We start from the raw sequence: 27,234 nt of genomic DNA, 5'->3' as shown, positions 1-27,234 counted from the left end.
TGTGTTTTTAGAAGCGTAAGCTTGAATTCTTTGTCACTTAAATTGTACATTTTTATATCTTTAAGCTTATTTTTATGGAGATTTTTCATTTTCTTTCTGAGCTTCCTTGTCACCTTGGTTGGCCATGGTGTTTAATGGACTATTTGTCCACCTAGGCATTAATGGAAGTGTATTCTGCTATTTGAAATAAAATAAGATTTATTATATAAAGGTCTCTCTTTAGCCTGTTGCAAAGAAGGTGCTTTTCTTTTGGTTTCCAGTAGGTGGTGTCTAAGCCTCTCCCTGTAGATTTTGGTTTCCAGTAGGTGGTGTCTAAGCCTCTTGGCTCCCTGTAGATATTTAATCACTCTCGCTACCCTCAGTTTCAGTCCCTGTCAGTGTCAGTGACTGTCTCGGCAGCGTTTGCTCAGATTTCCCTGGGGCTCCGCAGTGATCGTGTCGGAGGGTCTGGAGGGAGGGACCCTCTGGGTTGGGGGTTGGGGGCTGTGGCTTAGCCTCAGTTTTGCAACCAGGGCCAGTAAAAATCAACTGTTGTTCCTCTGTGGTCCCATCCCACTTCTCTGCTTTCTGTCCTGATACTGAGTCCTACAGCTTTCCTAGGCAGGGCTGTTTGGGGAACTCACTGAAGGAACTCGCCACTCCTTATCCCTTTCCCCTCCTCCTGCAGGGGGCTCCGGTGGCTGAGAGAGGCAGCTTCTTTATAACTTCTGGTCCACCGCCCGACACCTGGGGTTCTGACCTATGGTACCTCTTATGCGCAGATCTGACGCTCAGATGTGCTGGTGTGAAAGTTTGGGTGTTTTTTGTTGAGTTTTAGATGTTCAGCTTATTGTTGTTTCAAGGGTAGAGTTCTGGGGACGTCTCTCACTCCACCATGTTTCCCTCCTACAGCCTTTTAGAATGGCAATTCTTTGGTATCTTTTACAGTTTATTACTTGGTTATTGTCCATTTCTTTTTTGTCAATTTTGTTAATTTATTTTTTACAAAAAATTCTATTTAATTCATATTTTCAAGTTTATGTATTTATTCCACAAAATTTCTATTCTCTTAAAATAGAAAAATTGTATCTAGTATATCATTTATCCTGAATTTTGCTTTCTTTTCCATTTTTCTTCATTATATTTAAAAAATTTTTCTATTTTATTTTATTCTCAAAGGAACAGCTCTTGGTCTATGTAATAATTCTAGAACTTTCTGGCTTTCTTTTCTTCTACATTTTTCGGGTTTATTTTTCAATACTTTTATAAACTTCTTGAGTTTAAGGCTTTTTCAGCAATTTTTATTCTTTCTTAATGGGAACACTTGGGACTATTGTTTTGCCTCTGAGTATGCTCATCCTCATTATATTGTGTTTTTATTTTCTTTACTTCTAAACAGATTGTTGTAGTAGTTTTAAATGCTCCTTTGATCAAATGGTTATTTAGAAGACTGCTTTTCAATATAAGGTGACTTTTAAGAAGGCCAAACATTACATTTAGGTCCAAAAAATAAACATGGGGGATGTAGCTTGGCATATGTGAAAACTTCAAGTGGGATGGTGGCTTCAGCCTGAAGGGGCAATCTTAGGGCTCAGGTAAGACCATCTCGTAAAGGTGAGAAGCAAGGGGTGGGCCACACAGCTCCTTTACTGTGAACTAGGATGGTACAAGAATAGAGAATGGCCTGGGGAAGGGATTAAAGCCATGAAGAAGACATATACAGAACTGTGCATATCCTAAAGGTCTCCGAAACCTTCTGGGTGCCTTAGGGAAGGATAAAAGTCAACAGAATGTGCCACAGTTAGCAGGAGAGAAATTCAGTAATACAGAAGGTCTACAAACGTGTACATAAATTATGCCTCCCATTTCACTGCTGATGCTGTTGCAGCATATAGAATTCTGTTATAAACCAAAGAACCCAGAGGCTTGGCCACCAATTTAAGATATCAGAGAGCACAGATGTCACCTCATGGGGCCATTGTCATTTCCTGGATTTACATCTTTTATGAACTTACATGTCATAGATGACAATAAGCCATGAATTCTGCCTGATGCTCTGCGTCCCCTACCTTAGATGGGCACGATGGCTTGAGGAATCTGCTTGAATAGCACCAAAATTCTTGAATTTAGGACTCCTGAGTTTACAGCATTACCACCTGACTAATGATATTTGCTAAGGAATATAAATTCTTTTGTTCTGGAGTCAGTCCTGTTTTTGGATTTATCAGGTTTTTGTTTTAGGATGGATGAAGAATGTTCTCTTCTAGTTGGATCAAGACAAAAAAAGCCACAGCTTGGAGCTCTGGGACATATTTGGGACGGACTTTTACTTTCCATTGAATAAAGACCCACATGTGACTCCATCAAGGAGAAAATAACAATAATGTACAAATACATGTTGGTTCCCAAATATTCCTGGGTTTGTTGATAGCTTCTGTCTGTTTCTAAAATAATGTCTTCTTTATTTTTAGATAAAGACTTGCTAGAGAACATTCTCCACCCAGCTATCTTCTCTGGACTGAAAGCTCTGAATGTGGCAGAGCTCTGGTACCTCCTTCAGATGGAAGTGCTCTTGCTGGGGTGGGGCGGTATGTAAATATCACTGTGAAGTGGAGAAACGTGTGCACACCCTGTTAGTGTGATGGACAGGATTTAAGCTGGGAGTCCTGCCGGAGGGGGACCCTGGAGGATGCTGGGCTTGTCCTCATGTAGAATGCTTCCATGAAAACCCTGCCTTGGTTTGGCCAGGCTACTTCTGTGCCACACAGCTAAGCATGACCAGCTTGTAGGTGCCTTTCTATCCTGTCCTTGGGCACCATTTGAGAGACTGTGTCAAGAAGCAGCTGCCTTCTGGTGACACAACCTTGCTCCCCTTACAGTCAGGTGGGTGGCACCATCAGTGACACTGAGTTGAAAAGTGCTTCTTGGCCAAGAAAACACCCTAGAGCAGGAATTCAACATTCTTTTCTGGACATTTGGGTTGGGAGTTGCAATGTGGCAATAGCCCCAGAAGGCCTGGGCCTGGCTGCCAGAAAGCTGGAAAGACCCACTAGAATGACCACTCCTCTGACAGAAAGAGATGAAACATGGCTTAGACGATGGCCATCTGGGTGGGAGTGTGGGGAGATGGAGTGAGTGAAGTACAAGGGCACCAGCCTCCATGAGGCTGAGCTATCTGACTGATGGGTGGGGAGGGCACTGCCAGGTGTAAATGCTCATGCTCTAGCTGCTAAGAGCAAGTTGGCCATGCAGATGAATGAGCTCAGCAGTGTTCCCTCCAGCCTGCTCACTTCCTCGGTATGTGTTTCCCCAGCCCCACAGCCGCTGGACACAGGCGGCAAATCTTCCAACTTGACTGCTTTTCAGCCATCTGGTCTACAGTGGAATGCTGAGATTCTGGCCTATCATAATTTAATGCTCGCCCAAGCTTCTTTCTCACCTTGTCATCATTGCCCAGGGGCTGCTTCTAGAGATGAAGCACACTGTGGGGATGTGCAGGACCTACTGGGTTCTATGATTCATCATGACAGTCCTGGAAGAAAGAGGTTCTGGAGGTCCTGCCACCCGACTACTTATTTATCTAGTTCTTAAACTTACGTATGGATATTTTCAGTTCAAGGAGGCCTTTATCCAGGGCAGCCTCACACAGCTGCCCTCATGGGAACTCCATAAACCATGTGGCAATAACAATTTACCAGAGCTCTCTGACTTCTTTTTAAAAAAATCAGCTTTATCAAGAAATAATTTACATACCACACGATTCACCATAATTCAATGTGTTTTAGTATACTCACAGGACTGTGCAACCATCATCACAATTTAATTTTAGAATATTTTTGTCCCCCTTTAAAGAAATCCTTTACCCATTAGCAGTCAATGGCCATCTCTCCCTCCTCAAGTGGTCCTTGAGCCCTAGGCAACCATGAATCTATTTTTTATTCCTATAAATATGCCTATTATGGACATTTTATATCAATGGAAGCATACAGTCTGTGATCCTTTGTGACTGGCTTTTTTCCCTTGCCATAACGTTTTCAAGGATCATCCAATGTTGTAGCATGTATTAGTACAATATTGTGGTTGAACAATATTCCATTGTATGGATATATTACATTTCATTTATTGATTCACTGGTTAGTGAATATTGTGCTGTTTCCGCTTTTTGGTTATTATGAATAAAGCTATGAGCATTTGTGTACAAGTTTTTGCGTGGACATACATTTTCACTTCTGTTAGGTATGCTCCTAGGAGTGGAACTGCTATGTCCTGTGGCAACTATGTTTAACTGTTTGAGGAAATGCCAGACGGCTTTCCAGAGCAGTTGCACCACTTTGCATTCCCATTGGGAGTATATGAGGGGTCAATTTCTCCATATGCTTGCCACCACTTGCTACTATTCACCTTTTCAATCCTACCCTTAGAGGTGGGTGTGTGAAGTGGGAGCTCAATGTGGCACTGACGCTCATTTCCTTGGTGACTAACGAGGCTGAGCGTCTGTTCATGTGCTTATGGGCCACTTGTATATCTTCTTTGGGGAATGTCTATTTAAATCCTTTGCCCTGAAAAAATTTTCATTATTGGATTGTAATAGTTTTTTATATATTCTGGATAAAAGTCCCTTATCGGATATATAATTTTTAAATATTTTCTCCCTCTCTGAGTTGTCTTTTTATTTTCTTGATTATATTGCCTGCAACAAAAACATTTTTAATTTTGATGTGTTCCTAACATATTGTTTCTTGTGTCACTTGTCCTTACTTGACTACTTTTCATAGTATAGACACTTAAAATGATATGGGTCTTCAAAAAATTTCAAAGCATTTTTTTTTCAACTCCCTCCTCTGAGCCTCACAATAAACCTATGAAATAGAAAAGCCAAATATCATTATGTCCACTTTACAGAAGGCAAACAGAGGTTAAATTGCCTGCTCAAGGTTGCATACCTGGCTGGTGGTGGAAAAAGGCTGGTACCAGGCCTTGGGCTCCTAATGACAACCTGTGCTGTGGAGTCAAACCCTCCCAGCAAGTTGGGTCAATCATCAGCCTTTCTGGCCTTAGTCAGGCACATCTAGATAATTCTGCCTCTTGAGAGACAATGGTGTGTAAACTTTAGAATCAGACAGACCTAGATGGATATTTTTATCATCTCTGCTTGGTGGCTGTGTGACCTATGGCAAGTTACTTAACCTCTCTGAGTCTGAGCTGCCTCACTGGTATATGAAGGGGGTAATAATAGTGCCAACCTTATAGGGTTGTTAGGTGAACTAAATGAGAAAACATATGTAATGCTCTTAATTAGCACAGTGCCTACCATACAGCAAGTGCTCAATAAACGTAGGTTAACAGTCTTTAATTTTGGGTAACACCTTTTCTAACATGATAGCCTCAACAGTTAAACACCTTTTCTAACATGATAGCCTCAACAGTTAAACTTGTTGAGGCTATCATGTTAGAAAAGGTGTTACCAGTGTTCTTAACTTGCATTACCCACCTAGTAATCACACGGCATTAGAAAATGTTTGTTCAGGAAGGAACTTGGGTGGTCAGCTAGTCTGAGTCCCCAGAAAAGTGACGTAGCATGGCGTGTTCAAGACCACATGGCACATGTGCTTTCCAACACTACTTCTTAGAAGTCTCCTCTTTCATTTCCATAAACTTGGCTGTTTTAGTGCAAAGCTCCAGATAGCTATGATCTTGAACAAGGTCAAGGGAAGCTCCCAACGGAGGCTGGAGGGGCCCAGAGCAATGGCTGTACCTTCTTAGTCTGCACTTATGTGTGGCTCCTGAAAACCCTCCTCTTAACCCAATCTCTAGCTGAATAAACCAATTCTACTCCCCTGTGCTTAAAGCAAATAAAGTGAGCTTCTCAATGTCAGCAGCATGTGGTATTTAATTTGAATCTCACCAAGGAATACAAGACTTAAGGAGGATGAGCAAACGGGATTTTTACGGAAACCAAATTACAGCATCTGAGACGCGGGCTTGTGGCCGCACCAGTTCAAGCTGTGACCTTGTTAGCTGTTGTAAACCAAGCTGGGTTTGTTCCCTGGATGAGGACTCTCAGGGCAAAATGTGTAAAACACTATTCAGGTGTTTCTGTTATTCCTCTGTGCCTTTTCCAAGGCTGTGCAACAGCACAGCTGATAGAATGTTTCCTGATGGGGACAGGGCTGTAACCAAAATAAGCAGAAACACAGTGAGGCCAGGCATGTCTCTTCACAGGAAGCCCTGAGGAGGGGCATTGCCAGGACTGGCTCATCCCATCAGGACACAGGGCCCTCCACCTTTCCTTATTGCCATCCTTGATTTGTCTTCAGCCTGACTCTCCTCACTGCAGACAGCTGCTACAGCCATGACATGTAGATGATGATGTCCAGAGGAAGGAATGTCTCCTTTGGATCCCCATATTAAGGAGACCACTCCTCCTGCCTCCCTGGTTTGTACCACGTCGCATGTCCATGACTAAACCGCTTCCATAGCGAGGCTAAGACGACCACTAAGACTCTCTGAGACCACCAGTGTGCACCCCTTAGGACTGGGAACTGCCAACCTCCCCTGAGGAACCTGCCACTTGGCATAGTGTGACCCAAACAGGGGTTCTCTTCGTAAGGAAGAGGAGGGTGGCTGTTGGATAGGCAGTCAATAGTGTCTCCCTCACACGGAAAGCCTGCTCCATCACTGAGGACCTGGGCACATGCAACGAACCCAACCAGCCAGGTCCTGGCTATGTGATCAACAAGGTTGGCCTGATGGGCCATCCCAGCTAAGATTCGAGAGAGCCATGCAGCCTTAAAGCCTGCGCAGCCAGGCTATAATCATAGCTGTGCCAACGACATCCTTGTGCATCTCTACTTCCTCATCTAACAAGAGATGGGCTTGGTCTAGATAATGTGTAGGTCCCTCTCACTCTCAACATCTATAGGTAATTAAAAAGAAAATCCTGGTGCCCTCATTTTAGTTATTTATCCCTAGAAATGCCTACTATTAGAATTTCTAACTAGAAGTTACATTCATTTCATGTGAATTCTTTTCCTTTTCCCCGTTCAGGATGATTGGTAGGAAGGCCAAAAAAACACCCAGAGAACACTAGAGCCAGAAGGCATGGGTGGCAGTCGTCCTGAGTTGACTGTAACGTGCTGTCTTGTGTTTTCTCCCCGAATGTGCATGAAGGATGACTGTATTACAGCTGAACTGATGCGTAACTCCCGGCTTCGCAACTTCAGGCGTCTAGGTGATCACAAACACTCCCTTGACAACTATGTACTGAGCCTCTGACATGCCAGGTACTGTTCTGGGGCTGGAGATTCTTCTCTCGTTGTGTGTAAAGTGACTTTGAGGATAAGCCACACAGGCATTATCCACCTAAGCCGGTCACTCTCAGGGCGCTTTGATTCTCATTTTAGGTCAATGAGGGTTTTTCTGCCATTAGGAATGGATGGTGCTTTGCTCTCACTCCCTGGCCAGCACTGTCCTGAGACTGGTGAGGGCAGGAAGCACCAGGTTCATTCATGTCCTTGAAGCTGGAGGGCATAGGTCCAAAAGAAGATGGTGTATCTCAAGTTCTAAATTCTGAGATAAAACTCTTAGTCTTAAAGATTTAGAGTCCGGGTAAATAATGAGGGGTAAACTTTTCAGGTCATCCCACCGTGGGCTCTCCACCACGCTCTGACGAGGCTGAGCCCCCAAGACAACAATCAGGTGGAGGCTCAGGACTGAAAGCGACACCCAAACGCAGAAGCTAAGAGTGAGTTGACCCTGGGAGAAGGAAATTATGATGACGGCATCTTATTCAAGGAAAAGAATGGCTGAACCAGGCCTCTGTTTCTTTAAGGTTTGCTGAGAATAGAAAGATTGTTTTATGGGCAGGCTGAGCAAAGAGGGAGAGAGGAGGTGGCAAGAAAAAGGAGGAGAAAGAAATGAACTGGAAAGTGATCAGTAGAATTTTATTGGCTTTATTATTCCACAGACAATGGGATCAAACCTGCTCTCAGAAACAAGCTTTCCATGAAAAGGAGCAGTATCACCAGGCATCGTACACTGCTTAATACAACCTCTGCCTGCTGGCCTTCTCCCAGCAGCATCTGATGGGTCCCGAGCATCAGGACAAGCCAGGCCTGTCCCCCCATTGCACACACAGGGGTTAGAAAATGCAGTTAGGGCCCAACTGGGCTCTAGGGGACAAGACAGGACTGGAGCTCCCTATGCACAGGGAGCTCCCGTTCACTCTCTGGCTTGCCTTTTTGATCACAATTTCTCTGCTTCAAAGGTAGCCCTACTTTTTTTTCCAATGAAGATAAAATGAGTTTTAGGGAGTTCACAGGAGAATTCTGGGGGTAGGAAGGAGAGAGACAAGGAGGAAGGCATGGAGTCAACCATTTGAGCATGCCTGGCAGTATGTGCCTCAGTTAATTCCAAGAAGCAAAACACATTTGGGATCTCAGAGTGTTATGTGAGAGAAAATGCTCCATTACAACCATAACAACTTAAAAGATAGGCCTTTTCATATGCTAAGTAAGGCCAGTGACCCAGCTTTCCCAAGCCTTGGAGTCAGGACCTGCCACATCGCTTGCAGGGCCCATTGCCAAAGGAGTAGGTCAGCTGACTGTTCAGAATGCAGGAAAAGAAGTGTCATGACAGGCATTAAAATATAAACTTCCTCATTCCTTTCTTCCATGGTCTCTCAACTGGTCATCGTGTTATTTGCTGTTTCTTGTCATGCTCTCTGGGCACTAGGATACTTGTGGGCCTGTACAGACCCTCACAGGCATCCAAAGGACTTGTTATGTGGTGCCTTGGCTAGGAGTAGTGAAGTGAAGCCAGGAATCTCCCTTCCCGAGGCTGGCCACCTCAGCAACATGGAAAGGGTGACCCCTAAGGGTATTGTGATCCTCTTAGCAGGACACACTAGGCACCCACATCAGGGTAGGGGAGAGGCTCATCTCTCTGCCCACTGAATGGGCCCCAGCACCACCAGCTTGGGCAGAGAGGGTGACCACGGTGCCCCAGGCATGGGTGCCCTACCCTGACCGCTTGTGCGCCCATGCCCCCTGGGGTGCAAGATGGCAGCAGTCACTGTGTGGAGTGGAGAGGGGGATACTGGGTGGGGCCAGCGCACTGTACAGGGGTGCAGGCAGCTGGGAACTTGGCCCTGGATGGCGGAACCATACGCCAGCCAAGGCTCCAAGCCACTATGGCACGCTCCACTGTCTCAGTCGCCTTCGCTTAAGGAACATAAATTCAAAGATGAATTATTAAGAATTCCAGAAGGAAACCACAGAGCATTAAACCCAGTGTGGACCGTCTGCACAGAAAGACTACGAGAGTGTGCCGGCCGCTGGCCCAGGACGCGGGTTCCCGTGGGGTCCTCCCACCTTATCCTCCTCTAAAACAAAAGTGCCTTCTGGGCTCCGGGACCCTCATTTGAGGGGGCCAGGTCCCGCCTGTCATGTACCCAGCCACCTCCCTGTCTGCATTCCCCAAGCTGCTCACTAAAGTAAAGAGAGAAGAGAATCTCTCAGACCTTCTCCAGGTAACCATGGTGGGGTCTTTTAGCACATTAAAGGGTGACTTCGGGCAGACCGCTTTTTAACTAGTGGTCAAGCCCTCATATTCAAACCAGTTTAGAGAATCTCTCAGACCTTCTCCAGGTAACCATGGTGGGGCAGTTTGGATGCTCAAAGGAGGCTCTGTGGAGACAGGATTTTAAATAAGTGAGAGTCCCACATAATTAAAATAATTTTGAATTAAAATTGCCACCTCAGTAATTGCTTTTATGTTACAGTATTTATTACCATCGCCATTGTGTAACTTATCTCATTAATTACTGTTGGAAAAAAGTTAGGCAATGAATAATTAATATGACGGGATAACCAAGGGAGTCCTAGTGCTTAAGAAACAGAGCTTAAAAGAAAGTGTCATCCACACGTGGTCCTGTTAATGAGTCTCAGAGCCCTGCGGGCCACATGCTGGGGGTAACACTCTCGGCTCATCACCTGCTATTCTTAGAAGTCAACAAAAAAGTCTCCCCGGCCTGATCCCAGACAGTGAGAAAGAGGTCAGCTATTCTCTTCAGTGTCAGGAAGAAAAAAAGCTTCCACTTTATCGAAACAGACAGCATTGGCACAAATAACTAAGCAAAATACAAATTAAAAATGGCACCAAAAGGTCAGTATGGTACTGGGACAACAACCCATGCCTCATGGAAAGCTGACGTCTTGATGATTTTCATCAAGACACATGGTGAGGTGGGCGGGGAGCGGGCTTCAGCCAGATGTCTCTCACCTGCACATGGCTCTTCCCCGCGTACCTGAGGGTCCTGCACATGCACAGGTACAGCGCACAACCCCCCCACACGGAGACACACATACAGAATCTGATCTGAAGAGGAACCACTGTGCATGGCTTCTACTAAAATTGAGATGCTTACTCTACTGAAAAGAAAGTACTCATTTTTTAAGGGGGCTCTCCTGAAGAGTGAGACAGAATTTTAATTTAAGCTGCACCCAGTTTATATGTGGATGCCCCCGCCAAGACCTTGATGTTTTCTTATGGAATGTCCAACAATGATCAAATACTTTTTACGGAACATTTTTTTCTTAATGATGTTTCTATCAAAATATGGTTTGGGTAGGGTTGCTACATAAAATACAGGGCACGCAGTGAAATCTGAATTTCAGATAAACAATGACTACTATGTAAAATTAGGGACACACTTATATGAAAGAATTATTTGTTGTTCCTGTATTTTTTATTTACTAAACCTGGCAACCTTAGGTGTCATCTTTCTTATCCATCCAATGTGAAAAAAGGTATATACGGTGCCAAGCACCGAGGGAGCATGCCTGGAAAATCTGTGGATGGGTTCCTCAAGGAAGACAGACAAACCAGCCCTGGCAACAGCACCACTGTTAAATAACATGTGGGTGATTTCCTGCTTGCAATTTTGCAGTGTCTTCTGGGTTATGTGACAGGATCCTAGATGGAATGATATGTGAGAAGATTAATTACAATTAGTCACCAAAAGAGAAGTTTGGGGACCTGGGAACTCATTTCAGGTTGCCAAAGCTATATTTTAAGAGCAACGTAATACAACAGACATTATGATGGAAGAACAGTTAGAAGATAAAAATAAAGAGGAGATAAAATATCATCTGAGTCTATTTCAAAGTCACAAAATTCAGGGTTAAAATACTGCCTTTTACAACTTTCGAAATGACTTCAAAAAGGAATGTACTGAATTGCCTTCCAGGGCAGGTGTAGAGAATGCCAACAGTGAAGGGTCACTGGTACGTCCAAAACAGCCAAGCTCCACCCGCCCTAAGCTGCTTTTTGTTGCATTTGGACAACAGAACATTGAAAGCTGTTGTTTAATTCAACAGGACAGGCTTGGCAATGATGTTTACATTAACAGAGACACACCCTTTGGGATGTTTTGCTGAGGGAAAGTGGTGTCTGCAAATTTACAGTCCAGTTCCCCAGCTCACGTTTGTTGTGGCAGGTGCCAGTTTTATTCTCATATATAAGGTAAAAAATCCTTTTGGAAGCAAATCTTCTCCTTCAGGCCCTATTATTTAGACCTTCCTGCACTTTCTTGAGGATCTCTGTCACTACCAGCACTTTAGCGCGAAGACTTCCAACAGATGACCTTCACCGGAAAGCATAGAGACAGAAGTGACACCAGTGAGGATGCACTGCATGAAGATTGAAAGGCAGAAGGTGAAGATGTAGAAATGTCAAATACCAACTAAGAAATAGCAATGGTGTTAGAAAACAAAACATGGTCTATGGTAGCTAGTGAACACCTACCATAGAAATAAAGAGAAGACTTGACACTGTCTTCACATTTCCCTCAAGAAGTTTATCTGCTAATGAAGGAGATAAGGTCAGTGGGGGAAGATTACAGGACTCGGGAGAATGGACATGGGTGCTTTTACACAGGTGTGATACTGCCAAGGGGCCCAAATGGAGGAGAGAGGCCTGGGCTCACTTCATGGACGAGCTGACCTGTTGGAGAATGTGGGGTTCTCAGTGGAGCTGCAATGGAGGAGGGCATTTCAGAAACAGGCAGCTACTAGCTAAGTCTTGAAGATGGAGGTACTGTGGGCTGTTGCAGAAAAGGCAGCCTGAGCAGGACACAGAAGAGGGCTCCGTCAATTGTAAGGCTCACCGAAGGCCCCACCCATCTCTTGGATGTGCCCTGGACATGCAACCCTTTCCCTTGGCCCTCCAAAGTCTGGACTAGCACTCCAGAACTGCAATGAAACTTTCTTTCCCAAAAAACCCAGTCCCTGGTCAATGGAGGGATAAGTTGGATTTCTCTTCCCTGGTGGCCTCATTCTCTGCTTCCTATTATGTCGCCCAATCCAAGCAAGTGTCCTGAAAACTCATCCCATTTGCCTGCCAGGAGGGGAGAGTTTTTCATCAAGAAGAGGCTTTTATTCCATAGTTAGAAATAAAAGCTTCCACTGAAAGTGTTTCCGTGAGTAACAACGACTGACACTAATTCAAAATAACTTATAATTAGGGTGACCATATAATCTGTGGTCTAAACCTGGACATTTCACTCGGTTTTGCTTCCATTACCACCATCCATACTCGAAACTCTTTTTATCTTACAAAACTGAAATTCCGCACCCATTAAGTACTAACTCTTTATTGCCTCCTCCTCCAGCCCATGGCACTTGGCACCCACCATTCTATTTTGTGTGTCTGAATTTGACTACCCTAGGCACCTCATATAAGTGGGATCATGTAGTATTTATCTTTTTGTGACTGGCTTATTTCATTTAGCGCAATGTCCTCAAAGTACATTATGTATCACATGTCAGAATTTCCTTCTTTTTTTTAAGGCTGAATAATATCCCACTGAATGTATTTAACATACTTCATTTATCCATTCATCCACCGATAAAACATTTGGGTCACTTCCATCTCTTAGCCATGGTGAATAATGCCACTATGAACGTGGGTGTGCACATATCTCTTTGAAACCCTGTTTTCAATTCTTTGGGGGTATATATCCCAAAGCAGAATTACTGGATGATATGGTAGTTCTATTTTTAACTTATTGAAGAACTGTCATTTTTTTTCCCATAGTGGCTGCACCATTTTACATCCCCACAATCAGTGCACAAGGGTTGCAATTTCTTCACATTCTCACCAACACTTTTTTTCTTTCCTCTTTTCCTCCCTTCTTCCCTCCTTCCCTGTAGGGAGCTAAAGCTCCTCAAATTCAAAAGAGTGCATGGATTGTCTCGGGAGGCCTGCTTGCATAAAAAAGAAAAGGCTGGTTCTGTGGAATTCCAGGAAAAAGAAGATTAAGTATAGCCTAAGGGAGTGTCAAAGGGAGTGTCAAAGGAAGTGTCAATTGTACCTGGATCTTCAGGATGTTACTTTTATTATGTTATTTGGGGATACACAAAGGAACAGATTGTGTTTAAAAGAAGGATAAGAAATAAACTCGGAGAGACAGTTGTGAGATCTGTTCTCCCTCCTGCACCCTGTCTGTCTTCTCTTTTTTCTCAGTCCCCGCTCCCCCATTCAGGGACCTGGTTTGACTTGGTCGGCTGGTTTCCGACAAGAAATCTGGGAGAACCTTAGCTGGATCTTCTGCTTCAGGGTCTCTCAAAACCCGCAATCAAGGTATTGCCACTGATTTCATCTGAAAGCTCAATTGGGGAAGGATCTGTTTCTAAGCTCACTCCCACAGTTGTTGGCAGGTTTCAGTTCCTTAAAGGTTGTGAACTAAAGGTATCAGTTTCTTGTTGGCTGTTGTCCAGAGGCTACCCTCAGTTTCTTGCCATGTAGGCCTGTCCAACATGGCATTTAATGAGGTAGGAAATAGCAGTGATTATTTTCATATAAATATGTGCATATGAATCAGTTCTACCTTAACAGGACCAGTGGATGAACTATATGATCCGTAGAGTGAAACAAATAAACTGATGCTCCTACGAGTTTAATAAAGAATTTTAAAAACTAATAATCACATATCTGGGGAAGACTGGCTTGAGCAGATCATATGAATGTGTTCTCTAACAGAAATTATTGGATGACTTCCAGCATTTTGACAATGTAAAGAGAACATAAAATTGTTGTTTTTACGATCTGATTTTTTTTTCTGCAACTAATGCTATTATGGTTGTAATTCTTTTCTCTGTGGACATTGTCCCACAGGGGCTGGCTATTTTTCCTCTTTCTTTCTTTCTATCCTTCCTTCCTTCCTTCCTTCCTTCCTTCCTTCCATCTTTACTTCCTTCCTTCCTTCTTTACTTCCTTCCTTCTCCTCTTTTTCTTTTTCATATTAGCCATCCCACTGGGTGTGAGGTGATTTCTCACAGTGGTTTAAACCAGGACATGTTAAGAGTGAAGGAGGCACCACCCATAACTTTGTGACGGGGCGGGGCGGCGTGCAGGCATAGCCTCGGATGCACAGTGACTGCAGCTATTACTGGCCTGGAGCATCACATGAGAAATGCCATTCCTGTGACTTCAGGCCTACTGGGTTGGGACACAGAAGCCCAGTGTGCAAAGGTTTGCGAAAGAGCAGCGTGACAATCTCCTGATGGGGCCAGGTCCTGCCTGTCATGTACCCAGCCACCTCTCTGCCTGCACTCCCTGAGCTGCTCACTAACATAAAGGAGGAAGAGAATCTCTCAGGCCCTCACAAGGTAACCATGGTGGGGGTAGTTTGAATGTTCAGAGATGGCTCTGTGGAAACAAGATTTTAAATAAGTGGGAGTCCCATATAATTAAAATGATTCTGAATTAAAATTGCCACCTCAGTAATTGCTTTTATATTTACTGCCATTGCCATTGTGTAACTTATCTCATTGATTACTGTTGGAGAAAAGTCACCAGCCCTCCCCTAGGTTGGGGGCCAAGGGTTAAAGATAAAGGAGGGAACAGGGTGTTTTGACTTTATTTTTTATTACTCACCAAGAGTTATAGCTATCCAAGTGTCTTTGTTCTTTTTTATAGTAACTGTATTACTAAAAACATGTACTGCTTGTAGTCAGCTTTTTGATTCACATAGCTCTTCTGTGAAAATAATCTCCTAAGGCCTGACAAATGCTTCAAGGTGGATAGAGTGAGTATTACTATCTATACTTAACAGATGAGAAAAAAGGCTCAGGTATCAAGTGGGCCAGTGAGTGTTAAGGCCATGCATCAGCTGTTGCACTGGGTGCCAAGACCTGACAGGCATGAAACGGAGCTTGTCTTCCAGGGGAAGTTAGGAAGCTAGGCAGCTCATTACAACAGTGACGAGTGACACCAAGAGGCAAGTGGAGGGTGCCATGGGAACGGATGGCAAAGGGAGGAAGCCCTGTTTCAGCTGTGACCTGAAGTACAGTAGGTGTGGGCCAGGTGAGCCGGAGGGAGGAGCAGAAGGGGGAATGAAGGAAGAGCTGTGTATGCAGGTGTGGGAGAACTAAAGCTTCTGTGCCTGGAGTCACGAGTGAGTCTGTGACAGAGCCAGGGCCTGAGGAGGACAGGAGTCGTACTGGTTGAACCCCTGCTGTCATAGACCTTCTGACATGCAGAGACAGTCTGTGTGGCCTCTACCACCTTGGAGCTTCACTTGTCTTGACTGGGGCCAGGAAAATGGGTGGGTGGTGTTGGCGCCCAAAGGAACACTATGTGGGTGGGGCCACATTTCAGAGGCCCATGGGGTTCAGAGTTGCTGTAGTGACGTGAGCAAAATCTGGCCCTGATTTTGAAATGTTAGTGAATAGCTACTATTTCTCCAGCCAGCTGGAAGAAAAGAAACCCTTTAAGAAATGTAAATCTTAGGAAATAACGTGGGCTTGGCTTTCCTTTCCCCGTCATATAAATCTAAGTACGACCATGGCACTTTTCAAGTTCTTTGTCATCTTCAAGTGCAGAACCCAGAAGGAGGCCTGGAATTCCTACAACTACTTTCTTGGAGAGAACAGAACTAGATGAAGAACATTCCACCAAGTGGGTCCCTGGTGGAACCCTTGGTGGATGCATGTTCGTTCCTGTGTTACGTTCAAACGTGGAACAAACCAAGAGTGCCCTCTTGGATGAAAGGTGACGATGCCCTGACACTCTGACACGTGGGCAAGAGCAGCCCTGGGCCCGGGGTGTGTTTTCTGGCCTGTGCTGTGTGAGCTCATGGCAGGGCCAAATTTTGTCTGGTTTCAAAAGGATTCAGTGGGATGGAACAAGGATAAGGCTCTTGGGCAGCCTGGCCACCAACAGCGTGTCTCTGCTACCAGCTCGGGCTGCCAGGGCCACACTGACATCTGAAAACCTGGGCCCCCGCCAGCTCTAGTGCTTGATCTGTCCTGGGCTGGTGATTCTATCACTCTGGGCTTCAGTTTCCTCATGTGTAAAATGGGGACAATGACACCTGCCCCAGAGCACTGTTGTGACATTAGTGACATCGAGTCCCTGCAGAGGGCATTCTGAGAGGCCAGAGGGCAGCAGGAGGCACTGGAGACCATGTGCCCTAGTCAGAGAGGGGTTTAACATTCAGCTTTGTGTTCAGCATCTGGCAGTGGCAAAGGATCACGCTTGCTGTCCTGTCAGAATTACATTAAACATCTCAATGGCTTGGGCAGTGACTCAAAGAAAATGGTGATCTTCTTTACATGCTCCCTCAGAAAATGAACCAGTGCCTAGTCCTCTGTGCCTGCATAGCACTCAGCAGAAAGTGCCTGCACACATGTGTTATTTTCGTTCACAAGTAGTTAGTGTGATTTCAATATTTAACCTAGCTGACCTATAATTAATTAAGAAGCACTGACATTCTGAGCACTGCCTCTCAAGAAGGGGCAGGGGGTGCAGTGGGTAGAGAGCAGCATGAGAACTCAAATCAAAGCCACGGAGAATTCCAGAGAGAAGAGGCCAGGCCGGGGAATGTACTCAGGATCCAGCAGCTCTGGTGGCTGTCCCCGAATGACAGGGATGCAGATGGCTGGGCTCTGATGCTCGCTGGTGGAGGCAGAGGTGGGTGCTGCATCCTACAGGCTGCCAGGGGCCATGGTGTGGCAGCTGGCTCACCAGTCACTTTGCCTGAGAGCCAGCAGAGGGGAAGGAGTTGGAAGGAGCTGGAGGTCAGGCTGCTCCAGCTGATGGGGAGCACGTTAACCTTTCCACAGCAGCAGGGAGCCTACAGTCTCCAGGACATAGTCGTTAAAAGCCAGCTGGCCAGCTAGGCCGATGCAAGCCCAAGGCTGCTTGGGTGGGGAGGGCAGAGGAGCGGCTCAGGGGAGACCAATGGGGAGTGGAGGGGAGGGGAGGCCTTGTGCCCAGAGTCAGCAGCTGGAGAGGCTCCTGCTCCAGCTGGCCCTATGGTCTGAAGAGTGAAGTGGCTGTGTGGAACTGCCTGGGAGGAATGTACTGGGGAAGGGAGATGGAGAGGATGGGGGCAATGGGAGGTGCTGGCCTGAAAGCTTCTCAAAGCAGGGAAAGAAGGCCCCAGACCTCCGCAGGTTATCCACACTTAGAGGAGATTTAGAAAACCAAAACAAAAACAATAGTTTCACAATTTAAAAAAACATCAAATGCAGCTCAGTAGTTTGGTTTTAAGCAAAACAAAACCAAAAAATCAACCCTAATCTATCTCCTGGCTTTAAAACCACGCAGACAGCCACCAATTTCCCCAGCTGGTCTTCCACTTATTAAAGCACAGACACGAGTGATGCCTCTGAGGACAGTGGCATCGTATGTTAAGAAAATATACATGTGTGTTAAGAAATATACATGTGTATTAAAATAGCATCTTAAAAAATTTTTTTTTCTCCTGTAAAAATATATTATTTCTTGCCCTTGGGTTTTTTTAATGTTCAGTTCAGTTTCCCAGATGCGCCCAGTGAGAATGATGACCACATACGCAAAATTTAAAAAGTGGGAAGTGGAGAGACTCTAGATTATCTTCATGTATAGTCAGTTTAAACATTTTTCAAAGAACTGACCACTAATTAACTAGTCATTGGCACATTCAGTGCAGGATAGCAAGCACTTAATTTAATATAAGTAGTTATTCAAGAAGGTACAGATATAATTCTACTTCAAAAAATATATTTTTTAAAAGTAGACAGTGGTGACAAATATTGAAAACTATGCTAATTACACAATAGTTTTATTTCTCTAATTTCCAACTTTGAGATGTCATGTGTATTGGACACATTAAAATTTTTTTTTGATGCATTAAAAGTGAAATAAATAACAAACGGACACATGGTGTACTGTAGTCCTTGGTCTAGAAGTGACAGTGACATAGTGTTCAAAAGGAGTATGACAGTGACAAGGATGTTCAATAAAAGTAACTTCGAGTTGTGTTACTTATATATTTTACCTCCAGTAACTTTACGGACTTAGTCTGTGAATGAATCTAGAATAAGCGAACACTGTGGATGACAGTGTCAAAGCTAGTAATAGAATATTGTTGTGTCACTCCTTCTCTGGGTGGCTGGTTCCCTCTGGCCCATCCTGAGGCTGGTTGCCTCAGGTGGTGTGGACATCAGCTTATAGACCCTTGGCTATAGGAGCAGGGGAGGGATGGGTCACCTGCCAGAGGAATCTCCAGGAGGGAACTTGAAGACCTGAAACCCATGACAGAGACAGCTGCTTCCCATGCTAGACATAGGACAGGGGCCACGCTGAAGAGCTTGGAATATTAGTATATGCAAAGATGTACACTGTTTTTTTTTTTTTTAAATATTTTATCATAGTAAAATATATATAATGTAAAATCGACTATTTAAACCATTTTTAAGGGAAGAATTCGGTGGCATTAAATATACTCACATTGTTGTGCAGCTGTCCCCACTATTGTTCTTTTTTTAAAGGGATCAAACCCTTTGAAGTCTGCCCCATCTGGAGTCACCGTATCTGTTCCTGAAGGCTCATAGCCATTGTGAGCTTTGACTAAAAGGGTTCAACTTACTTCCACCCCTCCCAACCCCTCCAGTTCAGCTCAGGTGTCAGGCAGCAGATTCCTCCACATTAAGCCAGGGGCATCCCCAAACCCACTAAACCATCTTAAAGTGCAATTAGTAGCTTCATACAGCTTATTTATTTATTCAAAAGACTGTAACAGTCACTTTCAGGCTGCAATGTTCTATTGTGTAAAAGGCAAGTTTGGGACCTTTTAAAATGTGTGTTATTTACCTGATAGAATTTAATGGCTTTCTGGAGCTATGCCATTTTATTGTGGAAATTAGCGCTAAGGGGTTTTTTAATAGCTGGATTTTAGACCTGTTAGCCTGCATTTGCTCATAGTGCTAATGTAGTCGATTAAGCCAACAGCGACTCAAGGGCGGTGAGGGACACTGATGGGGTGACTCCAGAAGGGGCAGCAAGGCTGAGGGTTTCCACTCCTGTGCATACAGGTGAGTCTCATCAGGCCTTAGAGAAGGGCACGTGGCCATTCTGCATTCTTTGGCCCTCCTACAGCTCTCAAACAGAGCTCCACCAGCCATCACCCGTGTTACCTGAGAATTCCTGTTTGCTTTTGAAATAATGATTCTTTACTTTGAAATTATAAAATAAAAACAATTCTTTGGCCATGGGCTGGACAAGGTGGCCGGAAATGCCCCAGGGTGACTTTTCCAAAAGAGTGAAATAGGAAGATGGTTTGGAAGAAAGCAATGGTAAGGATGGCTCTTGGAATCTGTTGATATTTATTTTTATAATGTCGATGTAAGGACGTGCCCCATATGATCAGGTATTCATGGTTTCATACATGAAATCCACACTCTGATATTTTCCTTCTCTTGGTTTTTAAGCCCCTCAGTAGTACTTAGAGTATCATATGGTGTCTCGGTGAGAGGCTTGTCTTGGTGGTGTAATAGAGTGAGCACCATCATATAGACAGGTTAATAAAGTCCTTTTTTTGCTTATCACTTCATTTAATCTGCCCACAAACCTAACAAGGTGGGGGGGGGGTCACTCTTGTCATCCTGTTTATGCAACTGAGAAAGTTCAGACTCAGATGGGCAAATACATTGCCCAAAGCAAATCCCAGCCCCAGCTTAAGGATTGCAAAATCCCATGCCTGCCTCACAATGCCCCGAAAAGGAGGGCAGACTAGGGAAAGCTGGGTATTTTTCTCTTCCTACTGGGAAAGCAGAAATGAGTGGCATGATTTGGATTCCTGGTCTTTCTTGTTGTAAAGTCATTTGTAAGTCATCACTGAACAGTCATTTTGTATGCAGTGCTATCTAAAATTCAAGATGTGGTTACAAAGGAAGCAGAGGGCGGACACACTCCTGTGTCAGCAACTACATGAGGGGCTGATGGACTAGGAGCCATGCCAGTTGGGTAAGGTGGTTATTTAAGGTTTCTGTGGAAGATGAGGCTTAACTCCACATCTGGAAGAAGCACTGTGGCGCTGAAGGAGAACTTCACCCCAACCCCTTGCATAGGCGGCTGTCCAGACACCTTTCCTTACAGTGCCCACACCTGGAATAAGAAGAGCCTGCTGTTCTTGGCTTACCTCTGCAGCCTCGTTTTGCTCAGGCCATCTTTTCCACAGAGAAGGCTGGCCCTTCCCTTCACTTGATGCCACCTGTCCTTTGCATGCTACTGAAAATGCCTCCTTCCCGCTCTCCTTCCTCTGTGCTCTGAAAGTACTTCTGGGTTTTACCTGCACCTCCGCCAGTGACGTTTATTTTTTGGTAATTTGATGGGGGGTGTTCCCGAAGTGGCTAAGAGTACTGACGAAGTCAGACCTCTCTGGGCTTTATGGCAGAAAGGCTTTGGATAAGTTATGTCTCTCTGGAAACCCAGATTCACTAGAATTTTAAGGAGAGTATTTGGAAAATGAAATGAAATCAAACTCCATTGGAAATATTATCACTTTAGGGCCCTAATGTTGAGCTCCTCCTCTTTGGTTGAGAGGTGGTAGAGAGGACTAATGAAGTGACAGGTGGGATGTTCATGTGGTTCCTACCCATGGCACCTGCACTAATAAGACCTACGATGATGTATGTGTATGTTGCCATGTGACACACACAAACACACACACACACACACACAGTGGTCGTGTGGATGCTTAGGGCTCCCCGACCTCTATGGGTTCCCACAGAGTGGAGTCTGCAGGGAGTGGATTTTTGTGTCCTCCATAGAGACCAGCACAACACCCTGTCTAGGGCTGGAGCTCAGAACCATAATAGGCATCAAATGAATAAAGAAGAAAAAGAAGCATGAATAACTGGTAACAGTAAGGTAGGAGAGTATTTTAAGTCCTTTGATAGTGTGAAACACAGCTGGAGGGGAGGGGAGGGTGCGGGGATTGGTTATGGGCTTCACCCCCACTCTGTGCGGGAAGGCTCTCTAAGCATCTGCGGCTCTCTTTTGCTTATTGATTTCTGACTTAATTCCACTCAAATTAACTGTACTGGGTGATTTCAATCTTTTGAAGTCTTTTTCTTTCGACTTTCTTGCCTACTTTTGGACTTTAAAAATAACTCCATTTTTGCCCTTCTCTACCTGTATGGCAGTTAATAGTTTTTCTCAATTCTAGAGCATCTTATAGGTGTGGACACCTGCTTGAACCCCTTAGTGGTGAACCTGACTATCTAGCTCTGCTTCCTGAGGTGGCCTGCTGCTGTGGCATGCAGCTGCAGTCTCAGAATAGTTTTCTATTTTAGGCCCAAGGCTGCCATCTTTTAACCATAAAACATTGGTTCTAGTTCATTCATTCATTTGTTCAGTGTTCTCTTTCATTTATCAATTAGGAAACTTATTGTGTTTCCTAATTGTCAGGAACTGTGTTAAGTGATAGGGATAAAAACATAACTAAGCCAGAATGCTACAATCATTATAATTATTAGTAGAAACAAAGTTTTAGTGCAGACTGAGTACACTCTGTTAGAATGTAAAATATGGTGTGAGCCCCCTGTCTCTGACCCTGCCTTCTGCTTCCCTACCCGGTGATGGAGGATGAGAGAATCACTGGCATTGCTTGTCAGAGGACCCGGAGTCTAGTCCCAAGCTCTGCCACTTGCTACTTTATGACCTTGGGTGAGTCACATCACCTTCTCAGGCTCAGTTTTCTTGTCTGTAAAATGGGTCCTTCCTATCTCACAATGTGGTTGTGAGGATCATAAAATAAGACAATGTAAGTGTCTCTAAACTCTAAAGCTCTTAAGAAGGTTTTTATTTACACGGTATAAAGAATTCCGTTATAAAGAGCCTCATGCTTTGGAGAGACCAGAGACCTCTGTGGGTCTGCAGGGCTGACGCGAATCCTCCAGTGTGCCTCCTGGGCATCTTCCAAGTTGGAAATTTAGCACTTTCTCAAACTGAAAGCAGCAAATCCTCCAGCGCCTCTCTGGGCGGGGAAGCCCTGAGCATGGGTAGACTGCTGCTTCTGCCCCTGCACCCCTGCACCCCTGCACCCCGGCACCCACGCAGCGCCCAGCTGAACCCACAGGGTGTGCTCAATAAACACTGGTAGCATAAATTAACAAATCAGTGGCAGTTGTTTGGATTTTAACGTAAATGGATCCTAGACCGGAGATTGCTGGATGGGCTGACAGCGTACAGTCTAGTGATGCATCTTCAAGGCTATAAAAATGTAGCCATTTCTGGAGTCACGGGCTGACATTTCAGAAGATTATTATATGCACAATTTAACCACACGGCCATCTGTGCCTTCCAAGTGCCGTCGCTACAACTGTTTTCATGTTGGCTTTCTTGTTCATTCCTTTTTTTTTTCCTTTTAAGTCAAGCACAATTTTTTTCCCCAGCTCCTCATATTTCTAGTTGAATGTGATTTATTCTTATGAAATTAGGCTCCATTTTTATAAAACTGAAGTTACTGCAAATGGTGCTAGAGGTTTCACAGCAAATATGAATTCCTGATTGGCTGCTATAAAGCATCCCTGCTCTCTCTGCTGCAGCTCTGTCGCTCCGAGACAGATGGAAGCGATCCAAGGAGATGATTAACTTCTGAGTCCTCGAAATGTCCTCACGCTTGCCTTGCCCTAGATTTCAGTACTGACCTCCAGCTTCTCTGCAAACATGCAGTTGCATGGCTTGATAAATCATACGAACCCTTCTTTTGATCACAGTTATCTACAGTTTACTACTTAGGAAGGGAAGTTAATCACCCAGAGGCACTTCACAGCTGCACACACGTCTTCCCTTATCCTCCAGCACTTCGCATATTTTCCACTTTACCTGCAGCGGATGGCTCTCCCAGTGCAGTGTATCTGCACCAGATACACCTTTGCAAGTGAGCCACAGGCCCACTTAGTCCTGTTCTCCCCTGCCTCTCTCTACCCAACCCAACCAATAATCCACAGGAAGACAAGATGCTTGAGAGGCACGTTCTAAGAAGTAAGTAGGGAGGAGAGTGTCTCTGCAAATTGAGGTTTTCTTGTAATTGGCTTGTTTATCTTATAGAGAATTTTGCCCCCTCTTCCTGCTCTGGTCTCTTGATTTTTTTTCATTATTTGGGGCATCAGTGGGCCTCTGGTAGGCCAGCTGACGCTCAACGGCATAAAGTAGATGAAAAACTCTGCAGTCAGTAGAAAAGAAAAACCGCTCCAAACAAATGACCCTTCCCATCACAGTATGGAGACACAAGTGAGTTGGGCTGACGCCCCAGACTTGCTACTGTGATGCCATGTTCAACTGTGGACACTTTGGCTATTTCAGCTGAGTCATAAATTAAGCCTACTGTTCAGGTAAAACCAAACAAGGTCAAAGGTTTTTTTTAGGAGTGACCACAGGTAATTTTTAAAATTAGGTAATGAAATACCATAGCTTTAATTGATCAAGGTTCTGTATTAATCATTGAGGACTCACTAAACTGTAAAGCATACAGTCTAACTGCCAGATTTTGAATTTCTGCCAGAATGCCTATTTAAACCAGGAAACTGGACAAGTGAAAAGACAGATAAAGTTGCCTTTCAGAAAACATCTAGATAGTCTCTCCCCTCCATCACCCACGGGGATGAGCTTTCTATGGTCTTTAGAAAGGAAAGGGAAATGCTACCTCTTTGCCTGTAACTAGTCTCATTAGGTCTGATCTCGAAGCCCAGGAGGGAGGCTTTCTTCTGGGGAGGCAGAGAACAACAGCAAGCTTCCTGTACTGTGAACTCACATTCCCCTACAACCCGAGTCAACCAAATCTGATCTCACCACCAAGTTGCACATCTTGAAACAAGACAGCTCCAATTCCTGTATCAAACATCCTTGTATTCACCAGGTACTTGAGGTGGTTCTGTGGCTGAGTGGCAGGGAGACAGGCGCACATGACTTGGATTTACCTGGGCCAGTCTATTCAACTCCAGAATGGCAGAACTAGGGAAGGACCTGCTAAGTGCTCTTTTTTTAGGACAGCAATGAAAGTGCTGTCAAATCATTATGGGATTTTGTATCAAGAGGTGATTTGCAGGCTGAAAAAAGTAGATTAGGAAACCAGAATAGTTTGCGTGAATGAATGTTTAATAGATGAACACCAGGCTTTAAGGAGCCAGAGATATTGGGGTTAGATCTCCACTTGGGGGGGTGGTCACAACCTGGGTAGAATTTTCACTTGGTTCCATTCTTGCCCTGAGCTGGGTTCTCTGACAGAAGAACAGGTAAGTCACACAGTGGTCTGGGAGTCACATTGCTTATTTTCTAGAAAATGCTGGTTTATTCAACAGAATAAGTAAGATGATAGAAAATGATTTCTGTCACTTGATAAGTTAGCATTTTCTCCTTAAAAGAAGTTAGACAATATGAATCTAATTAATTTAGTAGGTGTTTTAAGTCCTTATTTTCAAGAAGGGTTTTAAAATGTATCTCTAAATGGTTATAGATGCTTCACACTTATGGAAATTACTAGTGTGGCCCTGAATTAGTGGAAAACATAGAATAAAAAAAGCACAAAGAAGGAAGCTTTACGCTGTCAGAATGGCCAACACAGTCAACCCATTACTTTGAAATGAGCCAAGTTCCCCCAATTTTGAACAGAAAAATTGTCAGATTTAAAGGGAAAATGTTCTATTACATTTGAAGCTCGAGAAATCTGTAGGAAGTGTAATGACAATGGGAACCTCTATTTTTCTATTTCTAGGGCATGGTCTTCTGTCTCACAGTGTGCTGCTCAGCAGTTACATAATCGACAGGAGCTACGATGCTAACTTACTAGTTGATTAACTACTGGGCTTGACCAGGGCTTGGAGAGAACATCAGAAAAAAGTCAAAGGGAACAGCATGGCCTATCACTAAATCCATGCACGTTTCCTACCTAGGACAGGGTCATGTATCTTTTGGGAAGAAGCTTCAGGATGTATCAGTCCTAGTTTCTGATTTCTGATTGTATTTTGCAAGCAGGTCTTCAGAGAGTGTCCACACTTTCCTAAAATAGGTTCTCATTCATTCTACCAGAGTCATAATGACATTTTGTATTTACATATCTAGCTTTGTTGAAATATAATTTATACACCATAAAGTTTACCCATTTAAAGTGTGTTTTAGCATATTTACAGGGTTGTGAAACCATCTTCATGATCCAATTTTACAACATTTTCAATCCTCCCCAAAAGAAACCATGTAATCACTGGCAATGACACAATATTGTAAACTGAGGGCTTTCTTCTCTTGCTTCTCAGTGCATTTTGTTGAAGGAATCACTTATTTAATAAGTCAAAGGGTAAAAATAAAAATATAGATGAAAGGAACTAATATGTCAGATTTGAAATGTTTTGATCCAGAGTCCTTTCTCCTTCTACAGGAGACTCAGACGCAGTTTTGCTGTCAGCTTTTGTGAAAATCCCGGAAGGAATTCCAGAAGATCACATGGCCACTGCTCTTAGAGCACACAAGCTTGTGTGGTTGTCATAGGGAAGGCTTTTCGATTGAAATAAAAATACTCAGGCTCAGCCTGCCACCATAGAGGACATGCTTTCCACTCATAAGAAGAGATAATGAGCCTAAGTGATGGGTTTTATTTCGGAGGAGCTGAACTGGACTATTTTACACAGTCGATTACTGCTTATTCCACAAAAGAGAACTGAGAAGCAAAGGAGGGTGGTGACAGGTCACTAGGTAACGCTGAGGTACCTACCAGCTGGCCAGGGGGCATCTCCAGCTATTTCTGACATTATAAGAACCTCACTTGTGGTGAGAAATGGGACTTTGTCTTTACCTCCTGATAATTCTTTAACATACACACACACATACATGCACATGTGTGCACATACACACACACATAAAACTTTAGCAAGTAAAAAAAACCTCCAAAACCCTAAAACAATCAAACACAAAAAAGATCTGGCATGTGCTTTCTAGAAAGTGACTTTCTATATTCCTGTTCGACTACCTTTACTCAGCAGAGCCGGCTGTCTAAAACAGCTTGAATGTGTTAGTTGATTAGGTCTATAGATCTCACTCAATAATATAAGTCAGAAAGAAACAGCCGAAGCACAGAGCAACAAGTCAGGCACTCAGGACCATGAATTGGGTTATGTGCATAAAGTATTCCAAGAGAGAATCTCATCAAAAGACAGATAGCTCCCGGGGAAATGATATGGAAAAAGTCTGAAGAAAACATCTCAGAATAAATGAAGTACTTATTGCTGAAAAATGAGCTTAGATCTCAACCAGTTCCAAAGTTCAGAATTTACTGTGCCGTTCAGGCCTCTTCCTCTAGTTCCTTGTCTCTTGTTTCACTGCACAACAAGGGACTCACCACACTTTCTGTGAAATACAACAAGGCGATTTTTGCAGTAATAAACTCCACACAGGCATGACAAATCCGAGCATGCAAAAACGTTTAACATCCCAGTTCCCAGATACTTGAGGGACAAAATCCGATTATGAATTATATGCCACAATAAATAGGGCTCAATGTTTCATAAAGCAAATTATAGTTCATAAAAATGACAAAACATACCTGTCAGACAGAGCGTGGAGAGTGGTTCTCTGCGCTGCCTGCTGGAAGGAAGGTAGAGATGTTTATTTAATATTCTGACTTTTAAATTATGTGCTTGATTAACACTTAAAAAAAAAAAAACTCCATGTCACACACATTTTTGCCATGTGGCCAAATATTAAACTACTAGCAACACAGTGAGAGCCCTGTCCTGTTATGAAAGGAACATTCTTGAAGGGTTAACTGAAGCGCCCGTGGTGCCAGCCTGCCACCAGAGGGGCAGCGTGGGGAGGCGCGAAGTGCTGACAGGTGAGGTGAGACAGGTCCCAGGAGACCCCATGAGAATCACAGCTATTTCATTTTTCCTACCTGAAATCATTTTATCATTGTTTTATTCTACTTTGCTGTAG

At 44.0% G+C, this 27,234-nt stretch overlaps 1 protein-coding gene across 1 annotated transcript in view; it reads right to left on the bottom strand.

The window, feature by feature from the left end:
* The window catches only part of AFF3 (AF4/FMR2 family member 3), a 397,189-nt gene that overhangs the window by 56,930 nt on the left and 313,025 nt on the right, over nucleotides 1–27,234 (bottom strand). Inside the window, exon 11 of the mRNA XM_015592714.2 lies at nucleotides 26,846–26,886. Coding sequence (XP_015448200.1) covers nucleotides 26,846–26,886 — 41 coding nt within the window. The remainder of the gene's footprint in view (nucleotides 1–26,845; nucleotides 26,887–27,234) is intronic.

This window comes from Pteropus alecto, unplaced genomic scaffold, assembly GCF_000325575.1.
Source record: "Pteropus alecto unplaced genomic scaffold, ASM32557v1 scaffold186, whole genome shotgun sequence".
Lineage (NCBI taxonomy): Eukaryota > Metazoa > Chordata > Mammalia > Chiroptera > Pteropodidae > Pteropus > Pteropus alecto.
The sequence above is the reverse complement of the archived record's forward strand: the minus strand, read 5'-3'. Positions and strand labels throughout refer to the sequence as shown.